Below are 22,770 nucleotides of genomic sequence, written 5' to 3' on the forward strand. Positions count from 1 at the left end.
GGCACGTGACGCCCCACGCGCCCCTTCCCCCTCCTCTCCCCTCCCGCCGCCATCTTGGGGCGGGGCAGGGCCTGGCCGGGGACGGCGCGTCCCTCCTGGCGGCACCGGCCCCGCCGGGCTGCGGGAGCTCAGGGACCGCCCCCGGGGTGGGCAGGGCCCGGCCGCCTCCCCGGCCCCTGGCGTGGGGAGCTCTGGCAGCTGCTGGCGCGGCCCCGGGGAGCGGTGGCTGGTGCTGGGGAAGGAGACTCGGAGAGTGGCTGTTCGGCCCGTGCATGTGGGAGGGAAGCGCGGGCCTCGGCGGGCCGGGAGCGGCGCGGGCGGCAGCTGCGTGTGCCCCTGGCCCGGCTCGGGTGGGAGCTGCTGGAGGCGTGTGTGCGATCGCCGCCCTGGGAGGGCTGGGGCACAGGGGCCTTCAGCACAGGGTGGTGCACACGCGTGTGTCCGTGTGCTCTGAGGGATCCCTTTGCGTGGCCATTTCTGTTGCAAAGGTCCAGGGATCAGCCCAGCATCCTCCCTGGGGAGCGCTGGGGCCATTCCCCGCCCTGGCGCTCTCAGGGAGACGTCCCAGTGGCCTGTCGGGCCTCTGAAGAGCATCTGTACGTGTTCAGGACCGCCCTTGTCTTTGTCCCAGGTGATGCTGGGGTTGGCTGCAGTGTTGGAGGTGCCCTGTGTGTTGCTGTCCCTCTGCTTCCCCCGCCTGCCCTCTTTCCCCACCCAGGCACAGCTCTGCCTTGGGCTCCCAGTCACAGCCTAGCAGGACGGACACCTCCTGACGGTGTTTGGTCAGGTCTGGGGAGGGAGCAGCAGCAGATGAGCAGGAGGGCCTGTAAGGGGAAGGAAGAGGTGATGATGGGATATCGCTGCCTTTGGTTTCTGGCCTGCTAGTGAAGGACAAACTGCAGCCTGGTGTGGGAGCAGCATGTCCCTGCCAGCCTCACATGGATGGTTCTGGCAAGTAGAGATCACTGTGGGAACTTCACATCTGCTGCACAATAATTGATGGGGACAGGAGCAGTCTGGGCTTAGCCTTTGGGTCACTGCCTTGCCTCTCGCTCTCCCCCTGCCTGAACTGAAGAGGGAGGAAAGTGGGATCCCAGATGATGGAAACCTCAGTCCTCCTCTGCCTTTGTGCTTTGTGCCTCCGAGTGTTGTGCCTTGGCTTTTCAGTGTAGCTCAGAAGTTAGCTGAGGTGACAACAAGTTTTAGGGAGCTGTGGCTGAAGGCAGAACTGGTGAGAGGCTGCAGGTTGGCAGTGAGTTTGAATCTGGAGCTGATGAGCCACAATGCTTCTGGCACAGGCAGGCGTCAGCTGGGGGTTGGTAACTCGGGATGGGCTTGTTGCACCCAACAGGTTTTTATACAAGCATCTGATGAGAGAAGATCCCCCCTGAGGGACATCAGGAGCACCTTCCCGGTGGCCTCTGGTGTGTCAGTGCAACAGTGCTCTGGGGGCAGCCGGGGTCGGCTTCCAGCCGTTGCTGCCTGAGCAAGTGTGAGTGACCCCTGTGAGTCGGTGGCTGAACCGTGGGACTGGTTATCTGTGGTTGGTACCAGCTTGAGCTTGTTAATAGCAAATGCTTAATGGTCTAATGGATCTTCTCAAAGGTCTTCTAATAAATACCAACTCTGACTTGATCGCCTCTCGGGTAAAAGGGTATTTACACCTCTTGAGAACCCATCTTCCCCTCAGAGGGGGAGCACTGGGAGGCTGCCGAGCTGGGGACCCCGCTCCCTCTGTGTGTGCTGTGGTGCCCCCAGGCCCTCCAGGCCAGCAGAGGAAAGCCCAGGGCCACTAAAGGTAAGCCCCAAAGGTAGCTCAGACGTGCATTCCTTGCACCACCAGAGCGGGTGAGGGGGGATTCACCCCACAGGGCTGGCCAGGCAGAGCACGCTGTCCCCACAGCCCATGCAGGAGACAGGGCAGCCCTTTCTCAATAGCGAGGGGTGGAGGCAGTCCCCCTCCGCTCTCCTGCTACTGATTTCAGGGCAGAGATTATGGTGTCTGGCCTCAGGGGGCTGTGTCCAGCTCAGGGGCAGTACCAAGAGCAGGAAAAAGAGACAAAACATGTCCCAGCCTAATTAACCCCTCTTCCTCTCCCTTTCAGGAGCAGGATGTGTTTGTGCAGACAGCACTGTGGCCTCTTTTCTCAGTGGTCCAAAGCAGCTCAGATGTTAGTGCTGTTTGGCTGGGGACAGACGGTGACTCAGGGCATCCTCTCTGCATCCATGTCTGCCATGGTTAGCCAGGTCACTCCTGCCCTGAACGGCTTCGTGCCATCCCAGCCAGGTCTGGGGTGTTGTGGTTTGACCCAGCAGGCAGCTAAATCATAGAATCACAGACTGGTTTGGGTTGGAAGGGACCTTAAAGCCCATCCAGTTCCAACCCCCTGCCATGGGCAGGGACACCTTCCACCAGACCAGGTTGCTCCAAGCCCCATCCAACCTGGCCTTGAACACTGCCAGGGAGGGGGCAGCCACAGCTTCTCTGGGCAACCTGGGCCAGGGTCTCACCACCCTCACAGCAAAGAATTTCTTCCTAATATCTCATCTCAATCTCCCCTCTTTCAGTTTAAAACCGTTCCCCCTCATCCTGTCACTCCATGCCCTTGTAAAAAGTCCCTCTCCAGGTTTCCTGTAGCCCCTTCAGGTGCTGGAAGGTGCTAGAAGGTCTCCCCGGAGCCTTCTCTTCTCCATGCTGAACAGCCCCAACTCTCTCAGCCTGTCTCCATAGCAGAGGGGCTCCAGCCCTCTGAGCATCTTCGTGGCCTCCTCTGGACTCGCTCCAACAGCTCCGTGTCCTTCTGCTGTTGGGGGCCCAGAGCTGGACGCAGCACTGCAGGGGGTGTCACGAGAGATACCACGCAGGTGCTCGCTCACATCCCCCTGTGCCGTGGAGAATGGAGGAGAGAATCGGAAAGGTAAAGGGACTTGTGGGTCGAGATAAAAACAACTTAGTAATTGAAATAAAATATTATAATAATAATAGAACCTACAAACAAGTAGGAAAGAAACCCTGAAACCACAATGCTGAAAAGAGAGAGGCCGACTGCCCGGCCAACCCTCATCCATACACTGAGCACGACGCTGCATGATATGGAATATCCCAGTGGCCAGTTTAGATCCGTTGCTCTGGCTGTGCTCCCTCACAGCTTCTTGTGTACCCGCTCACTGGCAAAGCATGGGAAGTGAAAAGTCCTTGATTTCTTAGCAACAACTGAAAACATCAGTATATTAACATTCTTCTCACACCAAAATCCCACACTAAATCCAAACCACAGCACTATTCTAGCTACTAAGAAGAAAATTACCTCTACCCCAGCCTAAACAAGGGCGGGGGGATGCTCAGGTGTGATGGGAGCAGCAGGTTGGCTGTGCTGGCTGATTCCTGCTCTCACCGCAGCCTCCAGCCTCAGAGGTCAGAACAAAATTGAGGAAAGAACAAAAATGACTCCTTAAAACTAACACCTTGTAGTTACTATCTAAAGGCTAGAGCTGGCAGTTCTGTCTTTGCTAACCAGAGGCTTGGCTGAGTAAAGAGCTGGGCACAAGAAGGGGCCCCTGAGCCATGTGTGACCCTAAACTGGCACTCAGAAATAACAGAATAACAGAATCACAGAATCAATGGGGTTGGAAGAGCCCTCTGGGCTCATCGAGTCCAACCATTGCCCTGACACCACCCTGTCAACTAGACCAGTGCACTAAGTGCCATGTCCAGGCTTTTCTTCAACCCCTCCAGAGATGGTGACTCCCCCACCTCCCTGGGCAGCCCCTTCCAATGGCTAATGACCCTTGCTGAGAAGAAAGGCTTCCTAATGTCCAACCTGAACCTCCCTTGGCGAAGCTTGAGGCTGTGTCCTCTTGTCCTGTCGCTGGTTGCCTGGGAGAAGAGGCCGACTCCCACTTCACTACAACCTCCCTTCAGGTAGTTGTAGACTGCACTAAGGTCACCTCTGAGCCTAACCCTTCTTCCTTGCTTGCGCCCTTAAGTTGTTTTTCCATTTCTTTGTGCCCCTTTCTGTAAGACCCGAGCACCGCACAGTTGTGCTGGGGATCACGCTCCATCGAGCGCACCCGTTGAAGGTGCCAGCGAAACACAAACCGCAGCACTTTCAGCGTGGGAATTGGGCACGGCTGGGGAACGGTGAGAAATGTGTGTTTCAGGTGCTTGGCTTACAGGTTACTTCAGATTTGGGGTGTTGGGTTTTATGTGTATGTTCCCCCCATGGATGCTACACCAGGATTCAGAGGCTCAAGGATTTAAAGCTTGCTTTGCGGGATGCCAAACTTTAACCACAGCCAGGCGTGATCTCAGCGAACCTGCCGTGTTCCTCAGCCACTTCAAACCCACTTTTCAAGCAGGATTTTTACTACAGGAGAGGTAAAAAAAAAATCGATGTGGTTGCAAGGGCCTTTGTTGGAGCACAACCACAAACAGCAACTCAGCACGGGCTGTTTGAAAATATGGGTGTTGCTGAAAAGCAGCACTCGAGGGCAGCATAGCACTGTGGAACAGTCATTGCTGCTCACCTCCTGTGGCTGTTTCCTCATGGAAAGTGTTCCCATCCCCAACCTCACAAGCGCTGTTCTGCAGCAGAGGACACGCGTGTTTTTCTCCATGGAAGCACACAACCCTCCCTGGCTGGGGCACACACCTATTTGCCAACAGCTTGTTTTATTTCAGCCTCGTGAAGTGACCACCAGTGCCCAAGCTGGTTGTGAAGGTCATCGTTCACAAGGTGTTCTTGGCTCTGGACCTGCACAGTTATCAACCAAACTGACCTGCTCTTTAGAAATTAGAGGGGTGGGTGTCAAGGGGATGGGGCCAGGCTCTTCCCAGTGGTGCCCAGTGACAGGACAAGGGGCAACGGGCACAAACTGAAACATGGGAAGTTCCATCTGAAAATGAGGAAAAAACTTCTTTACTGTGAGGGTGCCAGAGCCCTGGCACAGGCTGCCCAGGGAGGGTGGGGAGTCTCCTTCTCTGGAGATATTCAAACCCACCTGGACGCGACCCTGTGCAACGTGCTCTGGGTGACCCTGCTTGGGCAGGGGTTGGACTAGATAATCTCCAGAGGCCCCTTCCAATCCCAACCAGCCTGGGATTCTCTGATTCTGTGATACATGGATATAAGATGTGAAGAGACAAATAAAAGTAGGTCCTGATGAATCTTTTTAGCTATTGTCAAGCTTCAGAAACAGTCACCTTTGGCTGCTTCTCCCCAGAAGTATGAGTACAGCCCCATGTACCAGTACAAGTTGGGGACAGACCTGTTGGAGAGCAGTGCAGGGGAAAGGGACCTGGGGTCCTAGTGGACAGCAGGATGACCATGAGCCAGCAGTGTGCCCTTGTGGCCAAGAAGGCCAATGGCATCCTGGGGTGTATTAGAAGGGGGGTGGTTAGCAGGTCAAGAGAGGTTCTCCTCCCCCTCTACTCTGCCCTGGTGAGGCCGCATCTGGAATATTGTGTCCAGTTCTGGGCCCCTCAGTTCAAGAAGGACAGGGAACTGCTAGAGAGAGTCCAGCGCAGAGCCACGAAGATGATTAAGGGGGTGGAACATCTCCCTTCTGAGGAGAGGCTGAGGGAGCTGGGTCTCTTTAGCTTGGAGAAGAGGAGGCTGAGCGGTGACCTCATTAATGTTTATAAATATGTAAAGGGCAAGTGTCATGAGGATGGAGCCAGGCTCTTCTCAGTGACATCCATTGACAGGACAAGGGGCAACGGGTGCAAGCTGGAACACAGGAGGTTCCACATAAATGTGAGGGAAAACTTCTTTACGGTGAGGGTGCCCAAACACTGGAACAGGCTGCCCAGACAGGGTGTGGAGTCTCCTTCTCTGGAGACATTCAAAACCCTCCTGGAAGCGTTCCTGTGTGACATGATCCAGGTAATCCTGCTCCAGCAGGGGGATTGGACTAGATGATCTTTCGAGGTCCCTTCCAATCCCAAACATTCTGTGATTCTGTGATTCTGAGATGCCGAGGCATCCTGCATTTGCAAGGCTCCATAATTTGACCTTTTCAAACAGTCAGAAAGTTTCTGCCCAAAGGCTTCAGGGCCCAAGTAATTCAGGAGGAAGCAGTTAGTGACTTGCTGTGCTGCTTGGACGCTCCCAAGTCTATGGGACCGGACGGTCTCCACCCAAGGGTACTGAGGGAGCTGGGGAAGAGCTTGCTAAGCCGCTCTCTGTTATTTATTATCAGTCCTGGCTAACCGGGAAGGGCCAGATGACAGAAAGCATCCCAGAGCAGGGGGCCACCGAGGCACAGCGAACTGGGTACCGTCACTCCCGTGGCCACGGGTGGCTCTGATACTGCTTCCCATGAGCATCCGCCACATGAGCGACAGTTTCTTCCTCTGAATGCAGGTCCTGGGTAGGGTAGGTTGAACTGCAGTTCTGCACCACCTCCTGTTTGAGGGGATCACTGAAAGCAGGCACATGTCTCCAGTTTATTGGTATGTTCACTCATGAGACATTCAAAGTGGAAACTGGGCATGTAAAAAAAGCAGGTGACTGCAATAAAGGTGACAGTTCACTGTGTTTTATATGAACCAGAGCCCAGATGGGTGGCCAGGTTTGCTGAGGTCAAACAGCAGGGCCAGACCAGTGCCCCCTCCCAGAGATGAGCGGCTCGCAGTGGTGGCAGCGAACCCCATCCTCCCGCGCCAAGCAAACATTTGCCAACAGAGGGATGAGACCATTCCTGATTCTCCAAAGCAGCGGAGAAAGAACAGCAGGGAAGTTTCTCTGCGGATGCTCCAGCACTTTTTTGTGCCATTCAAAGAATCAGGAAGCCAGGAACCTGGTTGGCCCAGGGCATCTTTTAATTACCAATAGTTGTGCTTTAAATATTAGTCTGTGTAGCTGGAGTCATCCTGAAAATCCGCGGGACTTCCAGTACAGTGATCTTCAATACACACATCCCTCCAGAGAGATTTAAGGCAGTAAGGGGAATGCAACCTCCACAAAAAGAGATCCTAAATTCACCATTCCCAAACCAAAAGGCGAGAATTCGGGAGCACGCTGCCTCCATCCTCCCCATCCCTCTGACCCAGACAGTGGTTGTACTCATGCAAATGGCAGGTCAGTCTGCACTGAGGGCTTTTCATCCAAGGTAAAGGAGATGTACAAGAGCAGGAGTAGACACTCTTGTAATAGGCACATGCGTCTCCTGCAGAAGAACTGAAGATCAGTTTTTCTAAGTTCATGGTAAAGGCCCAAGCACCTGCTCCACAATGGGTCTTTGAGACAACTCACATGAAGGGAGGTTGTAGCGCAGTGGGAGTCGGCCTCTTCTCCCAGGCAACCAGCGACAGGACAAGAGGACACAGCCTCAAGCTTTGCCAGGGGAGGTTCAGGTTGGACATTAGGAAACATTTCTTTTCAGCAAGGGTCATTAGCCATTGGAAGGGGCTGTCCAGGGAGGTGGTGGACTCACCATCTCTGGAGGTGTTTAAGAAAAGCCTGGACATGGCACTTAGTGCCCTGGTCTAGTTGACATGGTGGTGTCAGGGCAATGGTTGGATTCGATGATCCCAGAGGGCTCTTCCAACATGGTTGATCCTGTGATTCTGTGATATCAGCCACCCTGAGGTTAACAAATAAGTCTTGACTTTGCTGTATGCAGCAGGATCACCACAGGCAGTTAATAGTGATTTCTGGTCACCCACAAGGAGAAGAGACCAAAGTGTGCCTCAGAAAGGAGTGCCGAGCTGGCTAACTGTGGTTGGGAATGAACAGGAGCTGGGCTTATTTACACTCAAATGGCACCAACAAAATCTCATGGGAAAACAGCTCAGATGTGAGGAAGAGCTGTAAGAAGCCTTGTCCCTGCTGCATCCAAGCTTAGCCCTGTCCCAGCCTGGGCCGGAGGGAGGGTGCAGCCATGCTGTGCCTGGCTCTGTGCCTTGCTCACTCGGACCCTGACTGTGAACCCACCTCCCTGCTCAACCTTGGATCTGCCTCGTCGTTACTGGGTGGTGGTGGTGAACCTTGGGCCTGCTCAGCTCACCTCGCTGAGGTACGGTGGCATTGCTGCTCCCTATGGCTCAGGTGTGGGTCTCCTGCTCCCTAAAACCTCGCCTTCATCCTGAGGGCAGGGAAGAGCTGCTCAGACCATGGAGCAGTCCAGGTGTTGGACAAAAATGTTTGGCAAGACCACCCTGTTGCTGGTGGGGCTGGTGGGCTGTGACTGGCTTGGTCTTTAGCTCTTTGAGGTCAGGATGCCAGGGACCCTGGCAAGAGGACAAGAGGACATGGCCTCAAGCTTCGCCAGGGGAGGTTCAGGTTGGACATTAGGAAGCATTTCTTCTCAGAAAGGGTTATTAGACATTGGAAGGGGCTGCCCAGGGAGGTGGTGGAGTCACCATCTCTGGAGGGGTTTAAGACAAGACTGGACATGGCACTTAGTGCCCTGGTCTAGTTGCCATGGTGGTGTCAGGGCAACGGTTGGACTCGATGATCCCAGAGGTCTCTTCCAACCTGATTGACTCTGTGATTCTGTGACCCAGCAGTCCCATTGCAGAGCTGGCTGGAAAGCCCAGTTCCTTGTCCCACACGTCCTCACCAAGTGGAGAAGCAGTGGAGAGAGGAAAAGTCAGGGCAAGAGCAGTGCCAGGCACCTCTCACTGCTGCACCAAGCCCATCCATGAGACACCCCCGTGGCTCTATGCTTGCTCTGGGGATAGGCAAGGCGCTGCGGGGGGATGCCATGCCCTGCTGGTGCGTGCCAGCCATGGGCCAGGCTGCGTCTGCGCTGCTGACACCCTGTGGCACCTTCAGCCACCCCAGCCACTGGGGACTCCTGAGTCAGGGCTGATGCGGAACGCTGCAATTAGCGCAAAAACGGAGCTGATCCGTGCTGTCAGGAAGCTCAAGGGGAACATGGTTATCGTCTGTGTGCCAGCTCGGGCAGCAGCTTCCACTTTGGGGGTTTGATTTTCCTGCCTCTGATCCAGCTCTGCCTGCGGTTCAGCCTGCTAGCAAAGGCTGTCACCTTGCCGTTGGCTTGGCCCTGGCTGTGCCCTTGAGCCGTGGCAGGAGCTGAGCCTTTGGCTGGCAGCGCGGTTTCTGCTGGAACAAGGTTGTGCTGTCAGGTTTCCTCTGGGCTTGCTCTTGTCTCTCTACCTGTCCCTTGCTGATACAGACTGAGCTGATCAGCCATCCTCAGCCCACCCGGACTGACGGCGGCGATGGGCAAGGTAAGAAGTGCCCACAGGGGAAGGGAGCAGGGTGTCAGGAAGGAGCTGGTGTTCGTGCCCCATGAAGATCCCCAGGGGGTTTGAAGGCACGAGCCCTCAGGGACTGCGGTGGTGCTGGCTCTGCTGCTCGCGCAGCTGCTGCTGGCTGTGCCCGTTGCTGAGCTCAGCCCTGACACCGTGCATTTACCTCTGGTTTCAGCAGGTGCCCACAGCGGTTGCTCTGTGCCCTTCGAAGGCTGCTCCGAAACAGGAGGTGCTGTCAGGTGCGTCTGCTGCCCTGGGCAGGAGGTCCCTCGCCTGCAGCAGCTCAGCTCTCCTCTCTCCCTCTCTGGCCAGCACAGCACCAGGCACTCGGCAAAGACCCCTGACCCCCCTGCAGACCACCAGGCTGAGAGCAGCTGGCTCTTTGCAGTGGCCTTTACTGCCCCAAACCCTCCCCTAACAGCCCTTTCAGCGTCCGTTCTTGTCTTTGCACGGATGCAGCACCCAGATTAGGCTGGAGATTAAGGTTTTACTGAATCCTGAAACTGGTTCCAATTCCCAGTCCCAGTGGGACCAACGTACAGCCAGATCTCCTCTGGAAGCTTGCTGGGCTGGAGCTGGGGAGAAGCATCTCCCATCGTGTTCTCCTGTGTGCATGAAAGGTGGAGCCCTGCTGTTCACTTGGGGTGCTTTGCTGAGGGGCAGCTGCCAGGTAAGAGCAGTTTTATCCTGGGAAGGAAAGCTGGGGAGAGAGGGAAGGAACTGGAGCTGTTCCATGAGTGGCTTTAGATGAGAGAGGAATACGCTGTAGCTGATCCCTCTTTATTCGGGGTCACACTGGGAGCAGAAGGTCTAAGCACAGAGTGCACTTCCAGGCCAAGAGAGTGGTACCAGCCTGTGAGGGCCAGCAAATGCTGTCCTACAGGGCTCACGGGGCTCACAGGCATCCCTGGAGCCTTGCCACATCGGCACTGTGTGAGGGGAGGGATGGCCAGGTGCTTGCTGGCCCTGGGCTGCCTATTGCCCAGGAGCCCGAGCAGGTCCTAGGGGCCTTTTGAATCCCAGAGCCTTCAAAGGTGGTTAAGGAGCCGGGTTATAGGCTCTCTGTGCCTCGGGGGGCCAGCTGGACTTAACAGCACTGCCGAGTCTCTTCGGGTGGCTGTGAAGCGCTTGGCTCCTCGGGCGTCTAGGGAAGGGATCGTCCCTCTGGACTCAGCACTGGTGAGGCCGCACCTCGAATCCTGTGTCCAGTTCTGGGCCCCGCACTTCAAGAAAGATGTTGAGGTGTTGGAGCGAGTCCAGAGGAGGGCAACCAAGCTGGGGAAGGGTCTGGAGGGTCTGACCTACGAGGAACAGCTGAGGGAGCTGGGGGTGTTTAGCCTGGAGAAGAGGAGGCTCAGAGGTGACCTTAGTGCAGTCTACAACTACCTGAAGGGAGGTTGTAGTGAAGTGGGAGTCGGCCTCTTCTCCCAGGCAACCAGCGATAGGACAAGAGGACACAGCCTCAAGCTTCGCCAGGGGAGGTTCAGGTTGGACATTAGGAAGCACTTCTTCTCAGCAAGGGTCATTAGCCATTGGAAGGGGCTGCCCAGGGAGGTGGTGGAGTCCCCATCTCTGGAGGGGTTTAAAAGCCGTGTAGATGTGGTGCTGAGGGCCATGGTTTAGTGGTGGCCTTGACAGTGCTGGGTTAACGGTTGGACTTGATGATCTTAAAGGTCCTTTCCAACCAAAACGATTCTGTGATTCTGTGATTCTGTAGCTGACTGCAGGGTGAGGGTGTTCCAGGCTGCCTTCTTCCCAAAAGGATTGCAGCCATCCAAGCTTTCATCCAGCTGTTCGAAATGGCACGCCCAGGTTTTTCTCCTGTTCAGAGGGGAATGCTGGGCAGCGTGGCTACGCCTCTCAGATGAGCCTGACGAGCTCTTTGTGGAGCAAACAAGGCTGGAGCAGCACTGTCACGCCAGAGCCCTTTGAGCTGCCCTGGGAGGCAGCGCAGGCTGCTCTTACACCAGGCTCCCAGCAGCGTATGCCGCTGTGCCACGTTGCCCATCGGAGCTGCCGTCTCGCCTGCCGGGAGCCCCGCGCACACCAAAGCTGGGGTACCAGGTGTGTGAAGAAGCAGGGACATAACTGTCCAGCTGTGTAGTTTGTCTCAGGATTGCTCCCCAGGCACCTCTGCCTCCCAGGCTGGGGGTCTGCCTGGGGCACCCGTCTTCCTGCCGAAGGGTGAAGCGTTGGCCCGTGGCTTTTCCCAGCTCAAGGAGGTGCAAGTTGTCTGAGCATGACCATTCCCTTGGGAGCCATGGGCAGAGGAAAGCGCATCCAGCATCTTCGGGGTGGGAGCTGCAAGCACATGTAGGTGTTGGGGTAAAAGGAGCTGGGCAGCCAAGGGCAGGAGCGGGGTGGGAGCTCAGCCCCAGCCTGCACCCACCCAGCCCTTTCCAGCAGCATCTCTCTGTCCTGGGTGAGGACTGACAGGATGAGGGGGAACGGTTTTAAACTGAAAGAGGGGAGATTGAGATGAGATATTAGGAAGAAATTCTTTGCTGTGAGGGTGGTGAGACCCTGGCCCAGGTTGCCCAGAGAAGCTGTGGCTGCCCCCTCCCTGGCAGGGTTCAAGGCCAGGTTGGATGGGGCTTGGAGCAACCTGGTCTGGTGGAAGGTGTCCCTGCCCATGGCAGGGTGTTGGAACTACATGGTCTTTAAGGTCCCTTCCAACCCAAACTGTTCTGTGATTCTATGACTTGAGGCACCCTAACCACATTGGGAAAACAGTGGCAGGGAAGCTGGCTAAGCTGGAGACTCACCAGCACCCACCAAGAGAGGCAGTAGCACTCCCTAGGATGCTTTTGTGTGTCTGCCTCCAGGCAAAGCCACCCAGGAAGCTGTGAGCAGAGCCAGGAGGGAGCCAGGCACAGCACTCTTGTCTCCATCCTCAGCTGCATGGCCAGGTCACCTCCTCTGGGCCCCTGGACACTGCAGCCCCCTCGGGGTCTCCGTGGCTGGCCCAGAGGATGGTCACAGCTGTGTCTGGACCCTGGTGCTGGAAGTTCAGGCTGAGGGCAAGCACCTGGGACCTCTCAAGGGACCTCATCTTTTTGCCAAAGTCCTGGGAGTTGGGAGGGACCAAAGGGTAGGGATGCTGCAACATCAGTGGGTAACAAGCCACCTGAGCTGACTCCTGCCCCCGCTTCCTGCCCAAGGCAGAACTGGCTGGCTGGATCCTCCTTCAGCTCTTGGCAAAAGGGGAAACTGAGGCATGGAGCACTGGGTGCACAGCTCTGGCCCCTGCTCCGTGGCCTTGCCAAGCTGCACCACAGCAAAGCTCTGCCGTGATCTCTGGCAAGCAACAAGCCCTGGGGCCGCCATTCTGCCCCACGGCACACAGCTCTGGCCATGCGGCATCACTTGTGCTTGGTTGCCTGAGGGACCGGCTGGCTCCCCTGCCCCGTGGCCGGCCCAGGTCATGCAGAGAACCTTTGGGATCTTGCTGTCTTCCCAGCTGAGAAGGCTCCTGGCAGCAGCCCACCGTGGGGACTCTATTTCTCAGCTGCTTGCTTGTCCCTGGCAGTCCCTTGGGAGCAGGCTCCGTCCCTCACAAGCTGGGTCTCTCCAGCAAGTGTGACCTTACATGGGGTGCCCAGGCATTGGGGCTGGCACGGGTACAGCCCCTTTTTCAGCCTAGGCATCTCCAGGCAGATTCTGGAGGAGCACCTGGATGGGCAGAGCTAAGAAATCATCTGTCTCAGAGCCACACTGAGCAGACCCACTGCACATCCTCTGCCCTGCTTCTGCCTGACCACACTGCCCGAGTAGGCAGGGAGGGCCTGGCTTGCTGGGCTTGTTGGGGGTACCTCACCCCCGGGCACGGAGGGCTGAGCAGCCCAACATGTCACGTCTTGCACCAAAAACCCCATGCAAGTTCATAGAATCATAGAATCACAGACTGGTTTGGGTTGGAAGGGACCTTAAAGACCATCTAGTTCCAACCCCCTGCCACAGGCAGGGACACCTTCCACCAGACCAGGTTACTCCAAGCCCCATCCAACCTGGCCTTGAACACTGCCAGGGAGGGGGCAGCCACAGCTTCTCTGGGCAACCTGGGCCAGGGTCTCACCACCCTCACAGTGAAGTTGTCTCAGGACTGCCCCTTTCCCAGAGCTCCAGGGGGTCTGGCACCTCCTTTGGGGCCGGAGAAACCCTTCTGTGGAGTGCTTGGGAGGAATGTGGGCAGGGAGGGCGTCAGCAGGCACTGCAGATGGCTCTCAGGGCAAAGTATGGATAGAGCAAAGCAGGGAGGTTTCCTGCACTGTGGGACCACCGAATGTCAGAGTTCCCCAGGCCTGACCTCCTCTTCTTCCACCTCCACATCCTGCGTGGGTGGAAAGTGAGGATGTTCGTGTGTGACTGCACAGCGGGTCCATCGGGCTGGAGGGTACCCTGCAAGTCCTGCGTGTGCTCCTTGTGCCTGCAGAAGCCATGAGATCTTTAGCCAGGCCACGCTGGCTGGATGTGTTGGACCCAGCACACACACACACTCGTGGCTGGGATTTCGAAAGCCCCATCCAACACCACAGGATGACCAAGAGCAGACTGCCCATCGTGCCCAAGATTCAGGATAATGTAACTTACTCCAGAGGAAAATCACAGAATCACAGAATGTTCGGGATTGGAAGGGACCTCGAAAGATCATCTAGTCCAATCCCCCTGCCGGAGCAGGATTGCCTAGACCATATCACACAGGAATGCGTCCAGGTGGGTTTTGAATGTCTCCAGAGAAGGAGACTCCACAACCTCTCTGGGCAGCCTGTTCCACTGTTCAGTCACCCTCACTGTAAAGAAGTTTTTCCTCATATTTATGTGGAACCTCCTGTTTTCCAGCTTGCACCCATTGCCCCTTGTCCTGTCAGTGGATGTCACTGAGAAGAGCCTGGCTCCATCCTCATGACACTTGCCCTTTACATATTTATAAACATTAATGAGGTCACCCCTCAGTCTCCTCTTCTCCAAGCCAAAGAGACCCAGCTCCCTCAGCCTCTCCTCATAAGGGAGATGTTCCACCCCCTTAATCATCTTCATGGCTCTGCGCTGGACTCTCTCTAGCAGTTCCCTGTCCTTCTTGAACTGAGGGGCCCAGAACTGGACACAATATTCCAGATGCGGCCTCACCAGGGCAGCGTAGAGGGGGAGGAGAACCTCTCTTGACCTGCTAACCACACCCCTTCTAATCCACCCCAGGATGCCATTGGCCTTCTTGGCCACAAGGGCACACTGCTGGCTCATGGTCATCCTGCTGTCCACTAGGACCCCCAGGTCCCTTTCCCCTCCGCTGCTCTCCAACAGGTCTGTCCCCAACTTGTACTCATACATGGGGTTGTTCTTGCCCAGATGCAGGACTCTACACTTGCCCTTGTTATATTTCATTAAATTTCTCCCCGCCCAACTCTCCAGCCTGTCCAGGTCTCTCTGAATGGCTGCGCAGCCTTCCAGGGTGTCAGCCACTCCTCCCAGTTTGGTGTCATCAGCGAACTTGCTGACAGTGCACTCTATTCCCTCATCCAAGTCATTAATGAATATATTGAATAGTGCTGGTCCCAGTACCGACCCTTGAGGGACTCCGCCAGACACAGACCTCCAAAAAAATGCTATATATGATATGAATCAAAGCAGATTAAAAAAACCCACCCACGGATTAATAGACGAGATGTACATAACAAAGAAATGGGAAGTGTGTCAGAGGACCATGACTCGAGTCTGCTGTTTCCAGTAAACATGACACACAGGAAGTTTTGGTGGCCAGTTCCTGCAGGAGGTTGGGGATTGCTGCAAGAAGAAGGGGCTTGGGGAAGGGGGACGGGAGCCCCAAGGCAGCGGTGTGGGGCTGGGCAGCGCTGGTGCTTCAGAAGCCATCGCTTCGCAGAGGCTGCGGCAGGTCTGACTCGCTTATCTGGAGGTTGAGCTCTGTTGAGCTGAGGGTCGTGGCCGGGTTGTTTAGCTGGTTCCCCTCGCACACGGCGTACTCCTCGTGACGCTGCTGCCGGAGGTGCCAGAGGATCTCTCTGGACAAGAAGTGGGTCTCTGCTTCACCCGACTCTGGAACAGAAGAAAGACAAAACCCACCTTCACTGGTGTGGCCCGAGGCAGGGGTGTGGGCAGGGAGCAGAGCAGAGTCTCTGAGAGATGCCCCAAAATATGCAGAGTTTCCTGAGAAGTCAAAATACGGTTCTTACTTCCCCCTTTCAGCATGCCAGAAGCAAAAAATAAAACACAAAGTGCAGGAAGGAGTGTAAAATACAGGCACTATGTGCTGGTTTCCCAGTAGTGCTTGTTGTGATGGGAACTCCCTCGCCGGACAGAAATGCTTCCCCCGTCAGGGAGAGCGCTGAATTTCCTTCGAAAAAACAACGAGATTCATTTCAGCGAGAAGCAGCAAGGTGTTGTCAAGCTCTGGCAGAGGTGAGGAGAAGGGAAATTGAAAGGAAGAAGGGATGGCCTCACTCCTCGTCCCCTGTCAGGAGGAATGCCCCTGAGGCAGCACTGGGGAGGGCTTGACAGCCCCAGCCACTTCTCCCAGGAACACCAGCAGCGAAGGGAGCTGCTCCTTCCCCTGGAAGCTGCTGTTATATTTAATCCTCGAGGGAGCGTTCCTGCTGCACAGCTGAAGAATCACAGAATCAATCAGGTTGGAGGAGACCTCTGGGATCATCGAGTCCAACCATTGCCCTGACACCACCATGGCAACTAGACCATGGCACTAAGTGCCATGTCCAGTCTTTTCTTAAACCCCTCCAGAGATGGTGACTCCACCACCTCCCTGGGCAGCCCCTTCCAATGGCTAATGACCCTTGCTGAGAAGAAATGCTTCCTAATGTCCAACCTGAACCTCCCCTGGCGAAGCTTGAGGCTGTGTCATCTTGTCCTGTCGCTGGTTGCCTGGGAGAAGAGGCCGACTCCCACTTCACTACAACCTCCCTTCAGGTAGTTGTAGACTGCAATAAGGTCACCTCTGAGCCTCCTCTTCTCCAGGCTAAACACCCCCAGCTCCCTCAGCCGTTCCTCGTAGCTCAGACCCTCCAGACCCTTCCCCAGCTTGGTCGCCCTCCTCTGGACTTGCTCCAACACCTCAACATCTTTCTTGAAGTGTGGGGCCCAGAACTGGACACAGGATTCAAGGTATGGCCTCACCAGTGCCCAGTACAGAATGCATGTCTCAGGTGCCTCTGGGGACTTCAACAGGGACCAGCTCTGCCAGCACCCTCCCCACTCCTCTGAGACCCACAGCAAGAAGTCCTTCTGTGTCGGGAAGCAGCCCCTTCCTCCCACCGTGGCAGGGACCCCCATGCCCGTGTGAGTGGGGATATCAGCCAAGGGCTACACGGATCCTGCCTGCTTCCCCTTGTTTGCCCTCATCCGAGGTCACTCACGGGGCTGGGGGAGCACAACCACCCTGCCCTCTGCCCCTCCTCACTCACCCTCGTACGCGATGAGCCGGTAGGTACCCGTGCACTCCTTGGAGCCTTTCAGGATCTCCTCCAACGTCCTGTAGAAAAGCTTGGCCTGCTCCAGGCGGTCCTCCCGGCTGAAGGCAGCACACTCATCCTGGGACATGGCGTAGAGGGACTGCAGCGGGGTGGCAAACTCCACTGCGCAGTGCCAGAGCTGCAGGGACGGAAGAAAAAGACACGGGGCAGGAGGACCCTGGTGCTGGGCAAGAGCCCTTGAGACCCCTCGGCAGCTCCATGGCCTGCCTTGCGCTGGTGCTGTGTGCTGGACCCCTGGGACAGGGACACTGGTTCTGGCCCCAGTGTCCCCCCGCCCTGGGTTGAGCGGGGGAAAAGCCACTGGCCTGGCAGGGAGGCAGGTACGGCCGTGCCCCGAAGCTGCCTCCCTCCCGTGGGGCCCCGGGGTGCAGCCTTTTTTTGGGACTTTGGCAGCAGTCCCAAACTTGCCCGTGTCTGATCACACCTTCTTGGTGGCTTTTCTGCTAGAGAATCACACACAGAATCACAGAATCAACCAGGTTGGAAGAGACCTCAGGGATCATCGAGTCCAACCGTTGCCCTGACACCACCCTGTCAACTAGACCATGGCACTAAGTGCCATGTCCAGTCTTTTCTCAAACCCCTCCAGAGATGGTGACTCCACCACCTCCCTGGGCAGCCCCTTCCAATGGCTAAGAAGGGGAAGTCTGAGCACCCTAATGGAGAGCAGGAGAATGGAGAAGAGGATAAACGCTGGCAAGGTGAATGCACAGTGAGAAGGAAGCTGATCAAACACATGAGGAGAGATTTGTTAAGGCCACAAAAACTCCAAGGAGGAGCAGGGTTACCAGTAAGTCTTACACTGGGCAAACTGGAAAGTTCAATAAAACTCAATAAAGAAGGAAGAGGGATGGGATCCCTGGGTAAACGCAGAGCAGCAGGAAGAGCTACCACCCTTGGGGGGGGCAGTGGCCATAGTGACCCAGAGCAGATGCCAAGGAGGGGAGCTAGTGTGCATGTGTTCACCAGCAACTGGACAGGAGGCTGAGGGACAGGTTTTAGTGACAGCACGCAGCAGGTCAAGACAGGTCCAGGCTGCAGAGCTGCTGGAGCTCACTTGGTGCCGAGTGACTCAGCAGGAGACCGGCAGATGAAACACAGCATCAGTGCGTGCATCGGAGCAGGAAAAACCCGACCCTGGCTGTACTTCCCCAGGAGCAGGGCCAGGAAAGAGGCTCTGGAGTCCCTGCAGGCAGCGCTTTAAAGCAGCAGCTCAGTGCTCAGCCACCATCAAAGGGCAAGTTAGGGAGAGCCAGGTGAGAAGCATCGCTCTGCCGACGCCTCCGTCCACAGCCGTGCCAGCAGGACCAGTGTGTTTCCTACTCCATCTGCCTGGAGATGTGGAAGGAGATGAATGCAATGTGAGATGGAGAGATTTAGGGCTCGCCAGCCTGGAGAAGAGGTGGCTGGGGGAGAGGGAGAGTCACGATATATAACGACACAGACATTTTCAAGCACCTCTTCACAACAAAAGGAAATACTCATTCGTCCCATGGGAAGTGATGCTACGGACCCCACATCTGCTTTTCTTCTGCTGTTTCCTGGACTTAAATCAGCTCCAAGAGGGGTTAAGTGAGCCAAACATCCCTGCAAGGGCCGAGCCTGGGAGGAGGCAGCCAGGAGGAAGGGGTGCAGATAGCCAGCACGGTCAGGACCTCTCCATCTCATGGAAGCCTGCTGAAAGCTGGGAGCATCTATAGGAGAGGGGACACTGTTCTACACATATGGCCACTTCTGGGCCAGGATCTGAGGCCAGGAAGACCTTGGGGCTGATGCATGCTGACTGCTCTGGCGATGCTGCGCTCAGTATACCTTGTTGTCTTCATCCCTGATTGCATAGAGGCTGTGTTTGTAGACCCTTTTTTTGATGCCAGCTCGGGTCACAGTGGTTTCAGCGAGGTCTGTCAGGTACTGGATATTGCTGTCAGCTTTCTCCAGGTCATCATAGATGTCACAGTTCAGAGGGACCAAGATGTGAAGCTTCCAGGTCTCCCTGCATACCAGCATGTTGGGGTTGGCTCTGCTGAATTCCTCCATCGACTTTTTCACCCCTGGTGGAAGAAAGCATCGGGCAGAGGCGCCTGGCGTGAGCACAGCTGCTTTCTACCTTGCTCCTCGTTTCCCTGCTAATGCTGTAAAAGTGGGAGGATTGTTATTAGGAGCTATTTCTATCTGTAGGCACGATAATGCAGGGAAACAACTACGTACGTGGCAGGACTATTTTTAGGTACCCAACGTAAAAAGACCAGGCAAGCCCATGAGCGACGTTCTGCTTGGACCTCTCAGATATCTCAGACACTTCCACTGCTGAGGGCTTCTGCAGAGGGAAGGAAAGACAGAGCAGCGGTGATGAAAGCAGCCACCTGGGCTCCTCTGCAACAGTTGGTTCTCTACAGGGACTGGGGAGCAGCCGCCCTCTCCAAAGAGCTCTGGAGCGTGAGCAACCCTGCTGCCCCCTTCCACCACCACACTGGTGGTGCGGCCAAGAGTCCTCGATAGCCCACACAGCCCCTGCAGATGAGGGAGCTGATGCTGGAGCGAGCTGGACGCTTTTCTGGCTGCATCCTCCATTGGGATTGCGTGTGCATCTGCCCAGTTCTTCCAGCATGCGGGAGGAGACATCCTAGCACCTCATGGTGGGATTTCCAGGGCCACCGGTGCCCCCTGCCAGCTCTGTGTGTTCATTTAGGTGGAAACGGGTGTTGAAACCCCACAGGCACCTGAGGGCTGCCCTCCCCAAAGCACCTTTCTGTAGTCTGCGTGACCCCTCTCCCCTTCCAGCTCTGCTGGGGTAAAGCAGAGCCCTCCCAGCGCTGCAGAGCTACCTGGAGCTTGGCTCTGCCACCCACAGCACGCCTGATAATTAACCCTTTGGAGACCGCACAGGCTCCCTTTCCCCCCAAGCACTGGCTTGATTGACAGATATAAAATACCCCTGTTCTGTGTCAGCCGGGCTCTGGCTGCAGCAGGGCTGCTGCCAGCACCCCGGGGCGGCGGTGCTCATTAAGAGGCAGCCTGGCCCTCCTGCCAGCGTGGGGCCGAGGAGATCAGCTCTTCGGGGCGGAGATAACGAGATCATTTCTCCCGCTGCAGGGCTGTGTGTGGGTGGGCTGTGCGTGCAGAGCTGGGCCACGTGCCCCCACGACCGCTCAGGGCTGCCGCGCTCCCCGGGATGCCAGGCTAGAGGTGTTGGTGCCTTACGTGGAGCCCCAGAGCGAGGATGAGGAGCTGGCACAGGCTGGCCAGGCCGAGGTAGAGGCCGAGCGGGTGCCCATCTCCATCCAGAAAAGCCATATAGGCTGAGCCACAGGCGAGCAGCATGGGCCAGTGCCAGTGCAGGGGGAAGCAGGTGCTCAGGGCCCTCCAGAAGCTGCCGTGGTGCCTGGGTGGGAGAGGGAGACAGGAGACAGGCTGGCGGCTGCCCACCTGCCATCCCCATGGGACACTGGCCAGGGAATGCCCCCACTCCCTGCCAGCACTGCTGACCTTCTCGAGCAGTGTGGAGCCAGGGAGCCCTGTGGGACCCTGCTCAGTGCACCCCAGGAGCACCCAGCTGGGAGAGGGCTTGGGTTTCTTGCAGCACCCATGGGTCTCAGAGGGGAGCAGATGCAATGTTGCCCTAGACAGCAAGGGGAGGTTATCTCCAACAGCCCCGTGCCCTCCGGTACTGGGCAGTGGGGGAAGGCTGGGGGCTGAGATCTGCTCCCCAGGTAACGGGCACACTAGGGAGCTACACAGAGGGGAGAGGGAGAAGGCCATAGACATACAGGGGAGCTGGGCAGGCAGGAGAAGGGAGAGAAGGAGGAGCTGAGAAAGACACAAGGCTGATGGAGAGCAGTGTGTGCTGCCAGGGCACAGCAGAGCATTGCCACAGAAGGAGCAGATCCCTCCCGACACCCAGAGGCTGCTACGCCCTTGTCCCCAGGGTGGCCCCAGGAGCCCAGGGGACAGCCTCCCCCCCGCTGGCTCACCTGGATTGGAGGTGGAAGATCTCCTCAGCCAGGTAGCAGGCGCCCTTGAGCAGCACCCCGATCTGCAGGGCCACGAAGTGGAAGGTGAGGCCGCGGGCGATGGCCACGAGGGGCTCCCCGGTGAGGTACAGCGCTGCGGCGCACAGGGCCAGGAGCAGGTACCCGGCACGCTGCGCTCGCCCTCCCCGCGCCTTGGGGATGAGCAGGGCGGAGGGGTGGCTCGGCCGCCGCGGTTCCTGAGACATCTGTGGCAGAGAGGGGGGGTCAGCAGCAATTGTCATCCCCAGCGCCCATAGTGGGGAGTGGAGAAGGAGGATGCCCATGCAGCACTCACTGCGCACCCCAAAGCACGCAACGGAGCCGTCCCCTCCTTTGCACGCTGCTCGGGAGAGGTTCCTTGTGTGCTGCACAGGCCCCCTTGGGGCTGCCCCCTGTGCCCAAATGGGCTCGGCAACACAGAGCCTGGCTAGCCACCCCACTGCCAAATCAATGCCAACCCTACGCCAGCCCTCCCTGCTCCGCAGCCACGGGGCCATCGCTCCTCTTGGCACACTCACCGGAGCAGTTAGGAGCCACGAGCCCAGACGCTGCCTGGGTTTCCTGCGCTGAGGTTAATGGGGTCTGTGCTCCAGCCTGGCCACCACAGCTCTTGTGGGAGGCTGCTGCTGCAGACACAGACCCGGAGCCCCTGCACCATACAGGCTTCTGGTGCCACGGGTGGAGCCGCACAGTTCCCGGCACTGAGGAAAATGAAAACGAAAGCAGCTGTTGCAGCTGCAGGCAGCTTCCAGAAAGCACCAAAGCCCTCCCACGCAGGGCATGGGTGAGGTCTCACAGCCCCAGGAAATTCAGGGCCTGGGCAGCACGGGGTGGATGGGGCAGGTTTCGACATCCGTGAGCTTACACCTCTGGAAAGCCCCAACGTATCTGTCAGGTCGTCGTGGGGTGGAGCCGAGCTGGAACGAGGAAGGAAACCAGAATTTATAGAGATTTAATTTATTAAGTGCAGCAGATTTCAAAGATTGAATTTATTAAGTACAGCAGGTTTCCAGGAGTGAAACAGAAGCAAATTCCTTCCAGCAGAGAGGGTGACTCACAGCACCCTGGATCCTCCCACCCCACACAGCTCTGGGAGATGCTGGCTCAGGCGGCAGTGCCCACGGGCACTGGTGACACAGCAGGGGCTTCCTGTAGCGGGGCTCTTGCTGGCCAGGAAGGCCCTCAGCCCTCTCAGGTCCCTGGTCCTAGTGACCACAGACCAAGAGCAGCCGAGGTACTCAAGGCCTTCTTTGACCTGGGGGTGCTGATCGACTGTTGGCTGAACATGAGCCAGCAGTGTGCCCAGGTGGCCGAGAAGACCAATAGCATCTTGGCCTCTATCAGGAATAGTGTAGCCAGCTGGTCTGGGGAAGTGATCGTCCCTCTGGACTCGGCACTGGTGAGGCCGCACCTTGAATCCTGTGTCCAGTTCTGGGCCCCGCACTTCAAGAAAGATGTTGAGGTGTTGGAGCGAGTCCAGAGGAGGGCGACCAAGCTGGGGAAGGGTCTGGAGGGTCTGACCTACGAGGAATGGCTGAGGGAGCTGGGGGTGTTTAGCCTGGAGAAGAGGAGGCTCAGACGTGACCTTAGTGCAGTCTACAACTACCTGAAGGGAGGTTGTAGCACAGTGGGAGTCGGCCTCTTCTCCCAGGCAACCAGCGACAGGACAAGAGGACACAGCCTCAAGCTTCGCCAGGGGAGGCTCAGGTTGGACATTAGGAAGCATTTCTTCTCAGCAAGGGTCATTAGACACTGGAAGGGGCTGCCCAGGGAGGTGGTGGAGTCCCCATCTCTGGAGGGGTTTAAAAGGCGTGTAGATGTGGTGCTGAGGGACATGGGTTAGTGGTGGCCTTGGCAGTGCTGGGTTAACGGTTGGACTTGGTGATCTTAAAGGTCCTTCCCAACCAAAACGATTCTGTGATTCTGTGATTCTGTGACAAGGCTGGAGGGAGGTGAGGATTGGAGCAAAGAGGAATTGCATCAGCAGCTTGCAGGCCAGCTGCAGATGGGGACAAAATGAGAGCTCCCATGCTCTCAA

The 22,770-nt window shown here is 56.8% G+C and overlaps 1 protein-coding gene across 1 annotated transcript; it reads right to left on the reverse strand.

The window, feature by feature from the left end:
• Positions 1 to 14,872: 14,872 nt before the first annotated feature.
• STING1 (stimulator of interferon response cGAMP interactor 1) lies at positions 14,873 to 21,344 on the reverse strand. The gene is made up of 7 exons (XM_068417236.1): positions 21,251 to 21,344; positions 20,694 to 20,938; positions 19,924 to 20,104; positions 18,931 to 19,039; positions 18,535 to 18,773; positions 16,654 to 16,840; positions 14,873 to 15,274 (listed from the first exon to the last, which is right to left on the reverse strand). Exons 2-7 carry the CDS (start codon positions 20,936 to 20,938, stop codon positions 15,081 to 15,083), a joined length of 1,155 nt encoding a protein of 384 aa, XP_068273337.1. The 5' UTR covers positions 21,251 to 21,344; the 3' UTR covers positions 14,873 to 15,080.
• Between the last annotated feature and the right edge of the window lie 1,426 nt (positions 21,345 to 22,770).

The sequence above is a fragment of the Nyctibius grandis genome, chromosome 22, assembly GCF_013368605.1.
Source record: "Nyctibius grandis isolate bNycGra1 chromosome 22, bNycGra1.pri, whole genome shotgun sequence".
NCBI classification, from domain to species: domain Eukaryota; kingdom Metazoa; phylum Chordata; class Aves; order Nyctibiiformes; family Nyctibiidae; genus Nyctibius; species Nyctibius grandis.

Coding starts and splice junctions, on each gene's coding strand:
- STING1 (XM_068417236.1), bottom strand. CDS start 20,938: ATGTCTCAGGAACCGCGGCGGCCGAGCCACCCCTCCGCCCTGCTCATC. Junction 20,105..20,693: donor ATCTTCCACCTCCAATCCAG/GTGAGCCAGCGG, acceptor TCTCCCACCCAG/GCACCACGGCAGCTTCTGGA. Junction 19,040..19,923: donor TCCTCGCTCTGGGGCTCCAC/GTAAGGCACCAA, acceptor TTCCCTCTGCAG/AAGCCCTCAGCAGTGGAAGT.